General features: G+C 39.5%; 1 protein-coding gene across 1 annotated transcript in view; it reads left to right on the top strand.

Moving 5' to 3' along the window:
• The window catches only part of GDA (guanine deaminase), a 107,230-nt gene extending 99,797 nt beyond the window's left edge, over positions 1-7,433 (top strand). Inside the window, exons 12-14 of the mRNA XM_002708206.5 lie at positions 1,405-1,535; positions 3,907-3,934; positions 6,141-7,433. Coding sequence (XP_002708252.1) covers positions 1,405-1,535; positions 3,907-3,934; positions 6,141-6,211 — 230 coding nt within the window. The 3' untranslated portion in view covers positions 6,212-7,433. The remainder of the gene's footprint in view (positions 1-1,404; positions 1,536-3,906; positions 3,935-6,140) is intronic.
• The last annotated feature ends 11,033 nt before the right edge of the window (positions 7,434-18,466 follow it).

Raw genomic sequence — 18,466 nt, 5'->3', positions numbered from 1 at the left:
TTATAGACCTTCCAACTTGCCTGGATCCTGGGAAATAAGTGTACCTGATGATCTGGCCAATTTTATGCTGAATATAGACATTAAACTCATGCTTGTCCTGCTTCTTTGTCAAGGGTAAGAAGAAGTAGAGTGTGATCAGTGAAGGAGGAGAGAATTTCCAGTCATTTTCTATGACATTCAATCCTCACCCATTAGTAAAAATCACCTAACAGCTTTTAACATTTCTAATAATTTTCATATCCCTGTCTTGCTATGAGAATTCTTTAACTAAAAAAAAAACCTTGTTCTTTTCTGAGAATAAAAGAGTTGCCCCTTAAATCATCTTTTAAGAATAAGTAAGGTTTCTAAGTCAGTTATTAGAAAACAGCCATGTCTTCTGGATACCTATGCATAGGAATAAAATGCTTCAGATACTGCCCTACAGGGATAATTGTTCCAGTATTTCCATATTGGACTATACCCTGACAGTGACAGAATACAACACACACACATAAGAACTGGAATACCTAGTGTTGCACCCAAGTTAGCCTTCCTTTTATGTAGGCTGCCGCTTACAGCCTCATTGTACACCTTGCTCAGGGTACAGGTTTTAAGGAGCTTTAGACTCAACATTTTCATTGACCAGGAAAGCCAACTGCCCCCAACTTCCACAACTAAATCATAGGAATGAGACATGTTCTTCCTTGACTTCCAGTAATCATGGAACATGAATTCTAGTTATGAGATTAGTCAAGTCCATAGCCATTATTAACCTATGCCTATTTTAGAAAACCATTCTGCAGCCACCTTTGAGGTTGCATAGATTGATCTTCTTTCAAAAACATTGAGATTCTTGAGTTATGAGTGCCTGTTACTGAGAAGTGAGCTTTTTTTTCTGTTGAAAGATTTTAACTAAATAATTTATAATTGATATTGATGAATATGCAAAAGAGTAGTTTTCTTATTTATTTGAAATTCACTTCAATATCATTCATTTAAGCTCCTCATGGAACAAAAAAGACAAGGAAAGAAGCTGAAGTATTGGGAGCAGAATAGGAGGGAAAAAGAAAAAAGGTGTTATGTCAATCATCGTGTTTGTGAGAGTGAGAAAAAAAATGCATAGACCATCTGGGCTATGCAGTACAAGGACAGAGCTGAAATAGACAGCATCAGAACTCTGATCATGGTGATGAAGGGAACTGTTTTTATTCTCAGATTACGCTTTGCTGTGCTTACTGTGCTTTCTATAAGCAGAAGTCTCATAATCTCTTGGGATTGGAGCATATTTCTACCTCACCATAAACATACTAATTTTTTTTTTCTAGTGGCATACATGTTGGCAGATTCTGTCCTTGCAAACTGAGACCTTAGCATGGTCTGGTTGTTTGCAATTCTGACTGTTGATCTACTTGTTCCCCTTTGTAGCCCTGGGGCTGGATAATGAGATTGGAAACTTTGAAGTGGGCAAGGAATTTGATGCCCTCTTGATCAACCCCAAAGCATCTGACTCTCCCATCGACTTGTTTTATGGGGATTTTGTTGGTGATATTTCTGAGGTAAGAATAAGAGAATTATTCTAAAGGTATGTGTTTTATGAAGTAGTCATAATCACTTTATAGAAAACAAAATCAAAACTAAAACATTTTAATGGAATGCAAGAGAATCTTAAAGGGGAGCGAGGTCTCTTTAATAATGATAATAAAAAATACTCATATTTTGAATGTATTTGTCTATTTGAATGTATTTGGCTATAAATAGCCATAATATAACTAGCACATATTTAACACTTGCTACATAGTAGGTACACATGGGATTAAAACACTTTCATACATAATTTTATTTAATTTCAGGACAACTCTTAAAAGAGCTATTAATATTGCCATTACTATTAATATTGCCATGATAATTACAGGGACATTGAAACTTAAGGAATGTTAAGTGTTTTGCCTAAGGACTTATGGCTAGTATTTAGCAGATGGAGTTTGGATTCAAATGCAGGACTTTTTGACTACTGGAGGCTGGGCTCTTGACCATTATGCTATGTTGATTTTCTTAATTTTATAAGAAAATGAATTTTGTTCCTCTTATTAGAAAATGTTTTCCTATGTATGAAATAAACTAATTCATCTTACTTTAATAATATTTATCCTTAGGTCAAGGCTGAGGTCCCTATAACAAAAGAGAGATTAACAACAGAGAAGCATACAAGTTTATTTAATAAAGTTTTATGTAACACAGGGGCTTCATACAATAATGAAAATATTAAGAAATGGACGAACCTGAATAGTTTTTAAAAATTTATTTATAGGGCTAGCATTGTGGTGCAGTGGATTAAGCCACCCGCTGCAATGCCAGCATCCCATATGAGCACTTGTTTAGGTTCTAACTGCTCCCTTCTCATCCAGATGCCTGCAAATGCACCTGGAAGAGCAGCAGAACATGTCTTAAGTACTTGGGCCCCCCACACATGTGGAAAATCTGGTTGGAGTTCCAGGCTCCTGGCTTCTATCTGGCCCAGCCCTGGGTGTTGCTGCCATTTGGAGAGTGAGCCAGCAGATAGAAGTTCGTTCTGTCTCTGTCTTTGTCTCTCCCACTGTCTGTGACTATTTTTCTTTTTCTTTTTTTTTAAGATTTATTTATTGATTTGAAAGTCAAGAGTTACACAGAGAGAGGAGAGGCAGAGAGAGAGAGAAAGAGATCTTCCATCCACTGGTTCACTCCCCAAAATTGGCCGCAACAGCCAGAGCTGCACCGATCTGAAGCCAGGAGCCAGGAGCTTCTTCCAGGTCTCCCACATGGGTGCAGAGGCCCATCTTCTACTGCTTTCCCAGGCCATAGCAGAGAGCTTGATTGGAAGTGGAGCAGCCGGGACTTGAACTGGCACCCATATGGAATGCCGGCACTGCAGGCAGCAGCTTTACCCGTTATGCTACAGCGCCGGCCCCGACTCTTTCAAATAAATTAAAAATATATATTTTAAAAAATTAAAAAAGTTATTTGAGAGGCAGACAGAGACAGATTCAGTTTCCTTCCTCTGGTTCACTCACCAAATGCCTGTGGCCCCGGATGAAGTTAGGAACTGGAAATTCAGTCCCCATGGGTGGCAGGAATCCAAGCACCTGAGCCATCAGCACTGTCTCCCAGGGTCTGCACCAGAGCTGGGTATTGAACCCAAGCACTCTGATCTAGAATGTGGATGTTTTAGCTAACTTGCTTAGTTAGCCAAATCTACCCCACTTGAGTATTTTTATGGTAGGTTTGATCAAGAGTGAAGCCTCATGGAGCAATAGAATAGTACAAAGAGCCTAACTGGTGGTCATGGCCAGGGGGAGGCTAGCGAGGCCTGTTTGCTCAGAGTCTCCTCTGTGACCCTTTGTCCTCAGAGATAAGGATGCTCTTTCCCTCCAGGTATATGAAGGGAGCCTCTCACATGAGGGTCTGTGTCTGCTTCAGGGAAGAAGAGGGAAGAGGCAGGTCGTAGTGAAATTCCTGCTCTTGATTTTAGGGCAGCCTGTTATGACTCCATCATTATTTTCATGGTATTCTTTTACTTTTATTAGAGTGAATTTCTGGGAATAGGACTCCGACTTGTTCATGTAAATTCTAGGACATTCTTCTTACATAATATACCTCTTGAAATAATTGAATTGTTATATTAAATTAATTTGATTTGTATAATACTTTACCTCTCAAGGTTAAATACCAAAAAGTTTTAGATAATAAATAAACATTCATTACTAGCCAGTAGTTTATTTCTTTGTTTTTGTTTTTTAAGCAAAAGACCACTTCATTTTAATTAATAAAAGTTGATTTTGCCATTGAGAAATAAATTTCAGTTTCTGGGCTTTGACAATCAGGATTGTCTATGAATGTCATTTTCGAAGTGTACAAAATAATGATTCTTATTACTTTTATTTTTCATTGTAGGCTGTTATCCAGAAATTTCTCTATCTAGGTAGGTAATTGTATGATCCCTATACTAAATAAAATCTTTGTCCTTTTCTTGGCTATCTCTGTATTAATAGTATTATATATTACCATTACAGTGATAATTTGCTTTGGTTGATTTTTTTTTAACACTCGCAAGCATCACTTTTTAAAGGTACTACCTGAAAAACACATGACCCTCTAGGATATCCTAAGTTGAGAAATGGAAAGCCAAATAGGAAGAAATCTTTATGTTCAGTCTTCTTACATTCCTTCTATCCCCACAGTCTGTCCTACCTTATTGTGTATGTGATAAGTATTTAGTGAAGTCTTTCTACACACGCTTTTCATGTACTTAGATTCAAGTATATGCACACAGAAAAAGAGAGAGGGAAGAGAGAGAGGGAGAGAGAGGGAACTATTAAATAGTTCACAAGATTCTACTTGGCCTTCCATTCTGTTGAGTGAGCTCAATACTGAGTGACTTTTTTATTTTTATTTTTTATTTTTTATTTTTTGACAGGCAGAGTGGACAGTGAGAGAGAGACAGAGAGAAAGGTCTTCCTTTGCCGTTGGTTCACCCTCCAATGGCCGCCGCGGTCGGCGCGCTGCGGCCAGCGCACCGCGCTGATCCGATGGCAGGAGCCAGGAACCAGGTGCTTTTCCTGGTCTCCCATGGGGTGCAGGGCCCAAGCACCTGGGCCATCCTCCACTGCACTCCCTGGCCACAGCAGAGGGCTGGCCTGGAAGAGGGGCAACCGGGACAGAATCCGGCGCCCCAACCGGGACTAGAACCCGGTGTGCCGGTGCCGCTAGGTGGAGGATTAGCCTAGTGAGCCGCGGCGCCGGCCTAATACTGAGTGACTTTTAAAAAAAAATCACTAAAAATAAAAATTTTATATGGGATACTGTGTAATATTTCATTACCTGTATACATCATATACTATCCAATCAGGGTTAATGTATGTATCCTTTGAAGCATTTAACACTTCTTTATAGTAAACATATCCAAAATCCTATCCTGTAGTTTTTCTCTTTTTATAGCAAGGTATATAATACATTAACATTATCTATAGTCACCCTACTGTGTAATAGAACCGTAGACTTCTTACTCCTATTTTGCTATAACCTAGTACCTATCAATCCACCTTCCGCAATCCTCCCTGCCCATTTCCCTCCCCAGCTTCTGTTAGCCAACATTATATTCTTAACTTCTATGAATTCACCCATTTTTATACGTCACATATGAATGAGATAATGTGATACTTGTCTTTCTATGCTTGGGTTATTTCACTTAACATAATACTATCCAGTTCCATCCATGTTTTTGCAAATGAAAAAATTTCATCCTTTTTAAATGAATGAGTAATAGTCCATTGTGGATGTATACCATATTTTCTTTATTTATGGATACTTACTTATTTCCATCTCTTGGCTACTATGAATAGTGCTGTAATAAACATGAGAGTGTACTTATCTCTTCAACATGGATTTCATTTCCCCGAGATTGCTGGATCCTATGGTAATTCTGTTTTCAGGTTTTTTTGAGGAAACTCTGCAGTGTTTTCCCAATGGACCTATTAGTTAACAGTCCCTCCGAGAGTGTGGAAAGGTTCCCTTTTCTCCACATTCTCACCAATAATTGTTATCTTTTGTCTTTTCGATAATAGCAAATCTTGATGATTGGTGATGTTTAACTTTTTTTTTTTCACATACCTGTTGTATTTTTGTATGTCTTCCTTTGAGAAATGTCTGTTTAGACATACTGCCATCTTTTAAATTGGATTGTTTTTTGCTATTGAGTTGTGTTCCTTATATAGTTTGGACACATGCTATTTTTTTTTTCAGAGCTCAGGTTCTGTAGATGATTCATTTCACTGTGTTGAATGTGATTCTGGAGTAAGGATAACTGTTCCACTTCCAATGGGGGCTGAGAACAGAACCAAAACAATTCAACTGAAAAGACAGGGACAGGGAGTCGATTTAACTTTGTATGATTTCTGCCTTAGGTTCAGAATTCAGACTGTAATCCCGAAATTCACCATGGCACCTTCTGTTGATACCACCTTCCTTTCTAGATTATAAATAATCCAAGAGGAAAAAAAAAAAAAGGCAGCATTTTGTGTTCCCTCTCTGAGAAGTGAATTTTTTAAAGTTAAATTTCTCTTGAAGGCACTTAAAATAGTTAATGACACAAAAGTACTTTGTAAATGATTCCTTGATTTTTCTTTCAGGAGATGATCGAAATATTGAGGAGGTTTATGTGGGCGGAAAGCAAGTGGTCCCATTTTCCAGCTCGGTGTAAGACCTCCTGGCTCTGTGAAGATCTTCTGGGATCACCTGGTTCCATATCTGTCTTGTGCTCAGGAGGAGGTAGAAAGTCAAGAAATAAATCCTTGCTTTGGGGATGACGATCTCTTAGCTACAGTATTCACCTGACTAACTGTACAAAGGAAGTTACATTAATTCCCGGCTCTTGGTTGCAATGTTCATAATTTGGTGAACTGTTCAGATTTACTTTAAACTCAAATAGAAGGGAATGCAATTGCTAGTGATGTTCTTATTATAAGACTTCAGTAAAGTGTTTTTTATATGTGGAAATGTGGAGAGAAAAGATATTTCCATGGATAGGTATTTTGAGCTAATCAATGTAAAACTTAGGAAACTAAAAATGAACCCTTGAGTATATTTTTATGAGGGAGCAAAAGTGAGATAGTGAACAAATGTTGGAAAATCATTCCTGATTTTGTTGGAAAAGCATATACTGAGCATACCCATTTATGAAGAGCACTCATTGAATTTTAAAACGTGTTTCCAGATTGACTTTGTGTTTTGGAAACTTGCACTTAATGGAATTTGCATTTCAGAGACGTGTTATTGTTGTGTTTTGCCTTCTTTCAGGATGAATGTCAGAAACTGAATGCCTGTGCTTTCTTAATATAGTTCTGTGCTTAAAAGTGTTTGACAGAAGTTGGGTATTAAAGATTTAAATTCTCTTAGGAATTTTATTTGTAGAACCACATGGCATAAATAGTTGTATTTTTGTGTACTTTGAAATCACCCTGACTTGTATCTATGTGATGTTGTAACTGCTCTGTTTTACTAGAAAAGAAACAAACTCCGTACTCCACTGTTGTGTGGACTGGAGTCTTTATAAACCAGGCCAACAACTGGGCACCTGGGACCTGCTGATAGTATCGGAAACGCCTCCCCTGCAATGGCTTGTTCCACCAAACACTGTGCCATAGTTGCTGGAAACTTCACACTCAGATATCTGTCTGCTAGAATTTTAAATGAGGGACAAATTTTGTTTAAAAAAAATCATTAAAAATCTTTAAACTGTATATTGAAAGCATCCTATTTTCTAATTTTATCCAACTGTCTGTTTAATGCTTTGTAATTTTTAGGATATTAGAATTTTAATATAATTAAAAATACATGTCCCACTTAATGTTACATTAATAGGACTTAATCTGTACTAGCCATCTAGAAACACTAAATAAAGCAGAGTGTTTTGTGCTTCCCAATATAGTGTCCTTTCTCATAATCTTGAATTAAAACCAAATTTTGACCTTATTATAAATCCTTAAAAAGTATTCATGTGAATATGATTTAAATCTTACTCTTCTTATTAAATTCTAAATACTATAATGAACAAGGAAATGGAACAGATTTTTCTTAATATATACTTAATATATATTTCTTAATATATATTTGTCCCCAGAGTTTAGCTATGAGTCTTTGATACTACCTTATAGTAAAAACTTTATGTAATCTAGCTAATTCCATATTTATATAACTAAGTGCACAATTCATCTCTGTAGTATAAATTTTCACGTATTCATGCTAAATTATTAGTAATTTGACCTCTCCCTTATACCAAGTAGAAACACTTTTAGATTTGATTATAGATACACTATACCTAAAGATGGAACAATTTTTTGTCTTTTTTTTAACAAAACAAAAGAGCTTATTTTGTGGGATATTGAGTAACTTGGTAAGCCCCATTTTCAGTCTTGGTATGAATTTCCAGTGTTTCTATTTCGTGATCCATGCCAAAGATGACCTGCCAAATTTTTTCCCATTTCTCTCCAGTGCTGGCAAATGTCTTCTATTCTCTCTCAGCTCCTGCGAAAGGAATTCAGTTAAATGGTGTCTAACCCCAATGAGTAGGCTTGGAATTTATATGAGATGCGTAAGACCCATTAATAGGCAGTAGATGCTTTTAACCTTTGAAAGATCCCACAATTTTACCTTCCTTAAGGATGTATATTTTAATGTTGAACATCAATTTTCATTTAGATTTAGGATTTACATGCAGTAAATATAAATAAGTGTAGCCATCAGAACCAAGAAGAATGGCCATGTATAACCATTCAGGCATACATTAAATTTAGCCCTGATAGTATGTTAAGACATGAATATGTTTTCTAGTGAAAATAGAACGTGTTGAAATGTTTACGTGTACTTGATCTCTCTGCATCCTTTATAACTTATGTGTTTTATTTCTTTGAGTGCAGTGTTCCTAATGTTACATATGCTTTTTCCAGTGCTACAGGCATTAGTCACACATGGGGCCAGATGTTCTGCACTTTGAAATGTTGCCTTTGCCTAATGTAGGTTGACGTTCTAACTTGTGGAGAGGCACCATGCCAAGCCAATCCTATCTGTCGCTGTGTGTCTGAACACTTTGCTCTCTGACAGGAACAAGGAGATTAAAACTTCCCATCAGATTCCGCTCCAAACCCTGCACCAGTTGCCTCATGTTCCATAATATTTTCACCAGAAAACACTTTAAAATGTAAAAAATGTAGTCTCAAGAATCAAATAATATAAATATGCAGACTGATTATCTAAGGTGAATTTCTTTTCTGTAAGAGAGGGACACATGAGAAATGAAAGATTAGGATGGACAAGGCTGTTGTGACCCTCATGAACTGAGGCCAAGGAGTCTCTGCTCCTTTGTTTATCCTCCCAGCTTCCCTAATTGAATTGCCAAAAGTTTTAGATTCCAAGAGATTGTCTTGGAAGAAGCCCCCTTCTCACCAGGAGGAAGTCCTTGTAAGTCAGTGCCCTGAGCTTTGAATCACCTGGAATCTCTCTTTTACTTCAGGGAGAATTCTGAAGTTTAAAGAAGAAGGGTAGGAAATATGCCTCTTCATGCTTAGCTGATTTTGAGGGTGCTCTTGAATACCCTACTTGGCAACTGCACTTGACATCATAGAGAGGAAACACAATTGGTGTGAGATGTAGCAGTGTATTTTGAATCTTCACTCCCTACCAGACTCTTCCTATTTTTAATCTTTTCACCTCAAAACTAGGCATATGGGAAGATTTAAAGACAAGCTAGAAGGCACAGTGTATAAATTCTGCCCTGTGCTATGTGTGGAAGGTGTCCAGAATTGAATGCTTCTGGAACCTACTGGATATCTTTCCATTGTTGTCCTTTTTTTTTTTTTTTTTTAGTTGATAATGCTTCTGGACCTTCACACATTTAAAAAGTATTATTCTGAGTTATTATAGGGTGGGCTGAGAGTGCGTCATGGGCAATGCCTTGACATTACTTTTTAGTTCTGTGCATTGGTAAGAGTTTTTAAGGTTTTTGTTTTTCAGAAGGCATAAAGGACACTTTTGCTATTTTAGATCTCTTAGGTATGACTTTGGACCATCACATCTTAAAATGTCTCTAAGTACATTAAAGAAGTATGCAAATAAATGACATTAAAAAATGTTGAATGGCATGAGAGGCAGCACTTGTGAAAGGCCACTATTAGAAAGCCTAGCATTGTTCTCCATGCAGGGTCCCTTTCCCTCCCATAGCCCTTAGCGTGCAAGGTGGGGAGTTGAAGGGATGGTTTCTAGTGAAATGCTAAACTCAAACAGGCCAATGATGAAATTCAGTATAAATTCGAGAGGACTTTCATAGCCCAAGAGATTTGCATGGCTTGAGTATCAAATGTTATTCTTAGCTCATCTGTTATGTGCCTCTAATTTATTTGCCATTTCCTACCCCAAAGCCTGTCAGAAAGCATTCTTTAGAGAAAACTGCCTTGCATTATTGTTAAACTCCTGATTGCTGCTCCTAAGAATATATATGTTGTGTTCATGGGGACGTTTTTTCCAATATTGATCTGATTTGCTTATTGTTATTGTGTTGAGTGAGCTTCTTTGTGCTTCAGACAAAAATAAATGAGATTTTGTGTTTATGTTATTTTTCTGTGTGAGCTCTCTGTTCAGTTTTGTTGTGAGTTCTATCAGTCTGATAGAAAGGAATTACAACACTTTTCTTCTTTTGGCATGAATTTTTGAAAAACAGAAAAGAATATTTATCTGTGGGTCAACATGTAACAACATATATAGTGACTATGATAGTCACTATGGTATATGTAGTTTTTTAAAAAAAAAAAAAACTAAGGTATAATGTTCATAGCTTTAGAATCAGTTTGCTGGGCCTGGTGTTGTGGCATAATGAGTTAAGCTGCCACCTCCGCCACTGGCATCTCATATAAATGCTGGTTCTAGTCCCAGCTACTCTACTTCCAACCAAGCTTCCTAATAATGTGGCTGGGAAAGCAATGAAAGATGACCCAAATCTTTGGGCCCTGTACCATATGGGAGACTGGATGGAATTCTAGGCTCCTGGCTCTGGTTTGGCCTAGCCCCAGCCATTGCAACCATTTGGGTAGTGAATCAGTAGATGGAAGATCTCTTTCTCTCTCACTTTCTCTCTCTCTCTCTCTTCCTCTCTCTGTAACTCTGCCTTTCAAATAAATAAATAGTAAGTAAATCTTTTTTAAAAAAATAAGGATCAGTTTGCTCTTGCTTTCCATTTCAGCCTAGTTAATATTTTTAAACCCATAACCCAAAGTAAGAAATGTACTTTACATTAAGAATCAGTTCACACATATATATGTATGTTTAAAATAATGTGCTATAATACTTTACCACAAAATAATACTTTACCTGTCCCAAGCTATTTTCAGTAGCATTTTATTTCATTTTTGTGCTGCTGCTGATTCTTCCCGTTGGTTCCTTGCCCTCTAGTGAATCAGCACCTGCAGTTCAGAAGCAGTGTTCCAGTATCTTTCAGTTAGGTGGGAGTCTAAGCTTAGCCACTCCCTAGCTGAATGGAGGACACATTACTTTAGCTCTCCGTGGCTTTAAGTCTCTTTTTTTTCCTTTGTGACATAGGATTACATGAATGCCTGCCTTACGCTTATCCTCGGATTAAATAAAATGATACATAAACAGCACTTAAGATAGCACCTGGAACACATGAATGCAGGGAAGAGAAATAAAAGTGAGTTAAAAATATTTTATCAGGGGGCCAGCGCCATGGTGCAGTAGGTTAATCTTCCGCCTGCAGCACTGGCATCCCATATGGGCGCCGGTTCTAGTCCCGGCTGCTCCACTTCCAATCCAGCTCTCTGCTATAGCCTGGGAAAGCAGTTGAAGATGGCCCAAGTGCTTGGACACCTGCACCCGTATGGGAGACTGGGAGGAAATACCTGGCTCCTGGCTTTGGATCAGCACAGCTCCGGCCGTTGCAGCCATCTGGGGAGTGAACCAATGGAAGGAAGACCTTTCTTTCTCTCTCTCTCTCTCTCTCTCTCACTGTCTGTAACTCTACTTCTCAAATAAATAAAGAAAATCTTTAAAAAAAATATTTTATCAGTTTTTTTAAGGATCTAAATCAAGTGATGTTAAGGATCTCTCTACACATAAAAGCATTCTATATCTGATGTTTACTACATGTTTATTAGTGTTATTTATAACATTTAGAGTAGTAGATTTGGGCTGTAGATTCACACCCACTGTCTGAGCAACTTGCAGGATAAGTCCTGGATGACCTTAGTGATGCAGCACCCTGTCCCCAACCCCTCACTTGTTCTCAGAGTAACTGTGGAATGTACTGGAAATGTAACATTCTGAGATAAAGGGAACCTGCTCAGAACAGCTGAGATCCTGTTCCTATCTGGTGCACTGCCGTACTTTAGCCCAGAGTCCGGTTTCACTCCAATATAAAACCCAGGATGGAGTGTGCTTCTGGGGTCCCTCAGCTGTGGTGCAATGCAGGATGCAAGCAGACGAGACTCCATCAACCCCAGGCAGCTGTCCTGAGCCTTGGGCTGCCTCACCGTGAATCCTAGGCTTCCATTTTCTGTTGCTGTCTGTGAGTGATAAGAGTTGCTTCACTAAGCTTGTGTGATTGCTCTGTCTCCCCAGACATGCAAATGGTAGAAACTGTAGCCCAAGATGCAGTGGGCACAGTGAACCTGTTTCATACCACTTAATAAATAAGCACTTTTTTTTTCTCTGCTAAAGAGCAACTTAGTCAAAATGCCCAGAAGAGAAATCTCACATGCATAATTTATAATAATGAGTGCCTAATTAGCATATTGTGGATACAAGATTCTGCAATGGGTAATTATTAGACATGTGCAAATTATTGCACAGTACTCAACTGAGGATTTAAATAAGATTTGTACATAAATATTTGCCTGTAACAAAACAGGACTTGGGATAAAGTGTTTTAAGACTCCATGAAAAGGCCACTCAATAGAACAACCCAGAAGCAGCTGTCATCAATAGGAGCAGGTTTTGGGGGTTTTTTGTTTGTTTCTTTCTTTTGATCTTGTATTAAAATAAGATAAAAAGAAAGTATGCTCTGTCCTTTAAAGTGATAGGACAGTATTTTAGATTTAGTTTTTTGCTAATTCAGAGTTAACCCTCTTTTAGTTCCACCCTGCTCCTAGCCTACATTTGCAACTATACAGTTACATTGATGATACATTTTGAATTTTTCGTGTTCCTAAAATTGATGGATGTATAATGTACCACAGAGATGAAAGTGTTCTCTATAGCAAAAACTTTGATAAGAAATTCCTCAGTGGTGACACATAAAATAAATATTTGTAAATATCTTTCTCCCCAGTACAAAAAGTGCTGTATATGTGTGTGTGTGTGTGTGTGTGTGTGTCTATACATACATACATACATACATACATATATATATGAATGGACACATTGCATGGAATTTCACAGACCACTTGGGCTCTCCTGTATTGCTGCGATTCTGCCCTGCCTCATTGAGCATAAGCAAACATTTTTTCCCCTGTCTATTGAAAGAGAATCCAAAGTCATGAACAATCAAATCAAACATAAGGAAAATAAAAGCTCTGGAAAAGTATCAGTCAGATGGCAAGAGGTTCTCAAACGCTTACATGAACATTAGAATTTGTTACTTCCCTGGAAAGTTGACTTCTGTCCTTTTAATCTTGAACAATCTCCATATCAAAGTTTATTGAACTGCTGTCAAAGCCACACCCCATTAATGAATAACCCAGAGAAGAGTTCTGTTCTTGTGTTTCTTTTTTAAAAATTTTCTAAACTTCCTATCCTGGAGCACTTGAGAGACTTTACAACAACCTTGGTAGTTTTCTTTCTTTGTTCTTTTCCTTTTCTTCATTTAGCCAAAGTTGTTTTCATCCCCACCTGAGGGAGGGAGAAATGCAGGATGGCTTTGTGCCTGTAGAGCGCTTTGTAAACCTTGACTGAAGCACATAAACAGATAAAGGCCTGAGAGGCTTTTGTTATTTCAAAGGAAAAATTAAGAGGCTCAGAGTAACCGGTACACAAGCTTCTTTCAATTTGTGAACACTTTATTCTTAGCAAAGCTATTAAAGATGAATTGGGCTTGGCAACTTACATATTTTGAACTAATTTATATAACCACAACAAGCCTTCCAGCATTATTAATATGTCCTGGCATAACACAGTGGCACATTGCGCATCCAGTAAAACCTCGTGGTAGTGACTCAGTAAAAGAAATTAGGAGGTTTAGGTAGTTTGTTTAAGATTAGTAATATATTTTAATGTCATTTGGGACAATTTTAAAGATGCATTATTGTAATTTATGGGGAAAGGCCGGCGCCGCGGCTCACTAGGCTAATCCTCCGCCTTGCGGCGCCGGCACACCGGGTTCTAGTCCCGGTCGGGGCGCCGGATACTGTCCCGGTTGCCCCTCTTCCAGGCCAGCTCTCTGCTGTGGCCCGGGAGTGCAGTGGAGGATGGCCCAAGTACTTGGCCCTGCACCCCATGGGAGACCAGGAGAAGCACCTGGCTCCTGCCTTCGGATCAGCACGGTGCGGCCATTGGAGGGTGAACCAACGGCAAAAGGAAGACCTTTCTCTCTGTCTCTCACTTTCCACTCTGCCTGTCAAAAAAAAAAAAATTATGTAATTTATGGGGAAAATCATCATAGAGAAACTTACACAAAATCTTCATGTTCTCTATGAAATGACTGCTCTGATTGAAAAAGTCGGTATAAATGCAATAAAAATCACCATTTGATGGTGGTGGGGGTACTGCAGACCTTGAATATGCATAATTTATTCCAAAATAAATTATAATTAATCACTTCAGTTGCCCTGAAATGTACTTGGCTGTTCTCCTAAGGTTTTCATGCCTTGATAAGCTGTTATGCTTAAAAATAATTTGTTGCACTTTTTAAAAATAGAAATTCATACATACAGAAAGTACAAAATAATTGCTTATGAAGTCACATTCAATTTACTAATCATAAAGTTGGTTCATTTTAACTAATACCCATTCAGGCAGCATTTCATCGAATGCACACTAGATACCAGGCACAGGTCAGCTTTGAGGGTTAAAACAGCATTCACCTCATGGAGGAACTCAGAGTCTCGGATAGTCAGTGAGTAAGAATATGTAGATAAGCTAATGTATTAGGTTTATGAGAGATGCATAGAAATCTAGGGGTGCTTAAAGAGGAAGGGATGAGTTGAGCCTGTGATGTGTAGGGGTTACAGAGTCTATAAGATCGTGGTGAATATTCCGCAGAAGAAGTGAACTGGCATCTGAGCTTGGAAAAATAGTGATTTATTTTTCATATAAAGACTCATAAAAAATATTCCAAGTAGAACTTTCAGCAGAGCAATAGCAGGTTGTCACAAAGATGAGAATGAGTTGGACTAATCCAGTTATTCTAAGATTCACCAAGGATTTTAGTTCAAAATGAGTTTCCAGGCATTCTCTCTGTAGTCTCTGATTCAGTAGAATTAGATTTTTTGGACTGACACCCAAAAATCTGTATTGGGTTGAATATTCCTATCCAAAATGTTTGGGACCAGAAGTGGTTTTGGATTTCAGATTTTGGAATATGTGCAAATATATAATGATATATCTTGGGGGTGAGCCCCTGTGGGGAGCAACTGAGACTAGACTAAGTTACTGGAATTAAGACTTATTCTATGCATCTGCTCTCCCACAATATGGCGCTGAGAGAGAGACCAAACAACTTCTACACAGCTGCCTCCAGTTCGACCAATAAACTGCAGGAGCTGATCCTGCTCCTGATTGGAGGAGAGCAGTGTACTCGGCGTGTGGGTAGCAGAGTTGGGATTGGTGGAAGAGGACTATAAAGGAGGAGAGAGACAACATGCACTGGGAACATCTGAAGGAACACCTGAGCAGCCCCCGAGAGAGCCGGCCAGCGGTGTGCCGCTCCCCCGCGGAAGTGGGGAAAGTGGCAGGGGGTACTGCCCCTCCACGGAGGTGGAGGGGTCGGCAGCCAACCCAGGAAGGACCAGCAGCAAACCCGGGAAGGGCCGACCAGACAAAAGAACAGCGCAGGGTCCGGTGTCATTCCTCCACGAATTGGGGAGCGACAAGCCCCAAGTCTAAACACAGAAATATTTATGCTTCATAGGGATCTTTTGTTTTTTAAAGTTCCACTGTTGCTGAGTCTTAGTTTATTGCCTCTCTCATAGTGTTTCTAAGTTATATTTATTTATTTGAAAGATAAAGTAACAGAGAGAGATTGTTTTTCTCTCTGCTGGGTCACTCCCCAAATGCCCACAGCAGCTGGGACTGGGTCAGGCTGTAGTCAGTAACCCAGAACTTCATCTGAGTCTCCCATGTGGATGGCAGGGACCTAAGTACTTGGGACATCACCTGCTGGCTCCCAGGGTGCATTAGAAGGAAGCTAGAATCAGAAATAGAGTGGGAACTCAAACTCAGGCACTCCAATGTGATGTGGGTGTCCTATGCGGCATCTTAATTGCTGCACCAAATACCCACCCCTCATATACACCCTATACACACAGCTGAAAGTAACTTTATACAGTATTTTTCGTGTGACTATGACTTGTCACATGACATCAGGTGTGGAATTTTCAACTTGAGGGCATCATAATTGACGCTCAAGATGTTTCAAACTTTGGAGCATTCAGATTAGGGATGGTCCTGAGACTGAAGCTGAGGGAAGAAAACACAGGGGAAACACTCCAAGACATTGGTGTAGGGGACGACATCTTGGACAAGACCCCCAAAGCACAGGCAACAAAAGCAAAACTAAAATGGGACTGTATCAAAATCAGAAGCTTTTGCACAGCAAAGAAAAGGATCAATAGAGTGAAGAGGCATCCAACAGAATGGGAAAACAATATTTGCAAACCACCTACCAAAATCTGTAGATGCTGAAGTCTCATATAAAGTGATGCTATATTTCCATGTAATCTACACATGTCCCTCAGTATACTTGAAATCATCTCTAGATTACTCCCAACATCCAGGACAATGCAAATGCTATATAAATAGTTGTTATATTGTGTTGTTTAGGGGATAATGATTAGAAAACAGTCTAGATCTGATCAGTATAGACACATTTTTCCCCAAATGTTTTCCATCCATGATTGGCTGCCCCATGGATCCAAGGGGCTGGCTGGATGTCAGAAGTGAGTCCGACTGGAAGAGGGCAAGAAGAACCACTCCTCTCCATCAAAGACAAATGACCAATTATGAGGGAGAAAGCGCAAGATATTTGGTTGGCAGCTCTGTTGCTCAGTGAACTAAGGGAAAAAAAATGGGGCTGGCATTGTGGTGCAGTGGGTTAAGCTCTACCTATATTTTTGGCATGCCATATGAGCACCAGTTCGAGTTCCAGTTGCTCCTTTTCCAGTCCAGCTCCCTGCTAATGCATCTGCTAATGCACCTGGGAAAGCAGCAGATCATGGCTCAAGCTCTTGGACCCCTGCCATCCATGTGGAAGACCCGGATGAAGTTCCAGATTCCTGGATTTGGCCTGGCCCAGCCCTGGCCACTGAGGCCATATGGGGAGTAAACCAGCAGATGGAAGATTCTCTCTCTCTAATTCTGCCTTTCAAATAAATAAGTCTTAAAAACAGAAAGAAAATGATCACTGTATATATATATATATATATATATATATCACTATATATACACAACATATATATGTGTATACATGACTTGTCACATGTGACTTGAAACACACACACATATATATGTATATACATATATATATGTATATTCAACAATTTAGCTGAAGCAGTGTTTAAATTCCAGCTCTTCCCAAGTGGTGCATTCTCCACATGCAGCCCTGAGACGAGCTCCAGGGTGTCAGAACATTTCTGGATATCGCCTTGCTCCTCAGCTCCCTGAAGGAGGAGGGCTATGCTGCAAGGCCTCCGGGTGCAGGCTCCCTGCAGGTTTGACTCACGTTTATGGCAGGCAACCCCTGGACATCAACGTCCAGAGCAGAACATCAGGCTGTATTTTCCTCTCTCAGAATAGTTTTATTAACTCTTTTTTTTTTTTTTTTTTTTGACAGGCAGAGTGGACAGTGAGAGAGAGACAGAGAGAAAGGTCTTCCTTTTGCCGTTGGTTCACCCTCCAATGGCTGCCGCTGCCGGCGCATCGCGCCGATCCGAAGGCAGGAGCCAGGTACTTCTCCTGGTCTCCCATGGGGTGCAGGGCCAAGTACTTGGGCCATCCTCCACTGCACTCCCGGACCATAGCAGAGAGCTGGCCTGGAAGAGGGGCAACTGGGACAGAATCCGGCGCCCCGACCGGGACTAGAACCCTCTGTGCTGGCACCGCAAGGCGGAGGATTAGCCTATTGAGCCACGGCGCCAGCCAGTTTTATTAACTCTTTTTTGTTTAATTGTTATGTAACTGATGCTGCATTTGTTCTTATTGCCTAAGACTGTACTTTTTGAATATGGATGGTTTTAATATAATCTTTATGAACACATTATTTCCTGCAGAACTGGAATGGATAAATACTTTCTTTCGATTGAAATAAAAAATCCAGGCCGGCGCCGCAGCTCACTTGGCTAATCCTTTGCCTGCGGCGCCAGCACCCCGGGTTCTAGTCCCAGTTGGGGCGCTGGATTCTGTCCTGGTTGCTCCTCTTCCAGTCCAGCTCTCTGCTGTGGCCCAGGAAGGCAGTGGAGAATGGCCCAAGTGCTTGGGCCCTGCACCCGCATGGGAGACCAGGAGGAGGCACCCCGCTCCTGGCTTCGGATCTGCGGCCATTTTGGGGGTGAACCAACAGAAAACTCTAACTCTACCTGTCAAAAAAAATGAAATAAAACATCCTGTATATTAAAACTATCATTAAATTTGAAATGACTGAGTGAGGTGTTTAAAACAAGAAATGTCCTATACTATGAGTTTTTGTTAGAAATCCATAAAACTTGCTTAATAATAACATCAGTAAGTTTTATCAGCTTTAAAA

Source organism: Oryctolagus cuniculus, chromosome 1 (genome assembly GCF_964237555.1).
Source record: "Oryctolagus cuniculus chromosome 1, mOryCun1.1, whole genome shotgun sequence".
Classification (NCBI taxonomy): domain Eukaryota; kingdom Metazoa; phylum Chordata; class Mammalia; order Lagomorpha; family Leporidae; genus Oryctolagus; species Oryctolagus cuniculus.
The sequence above is the reverse complement of the archived record's forward strand: the minus strand, read 5'-3'. Positions and strand labels throughout refer to the sequence as shown.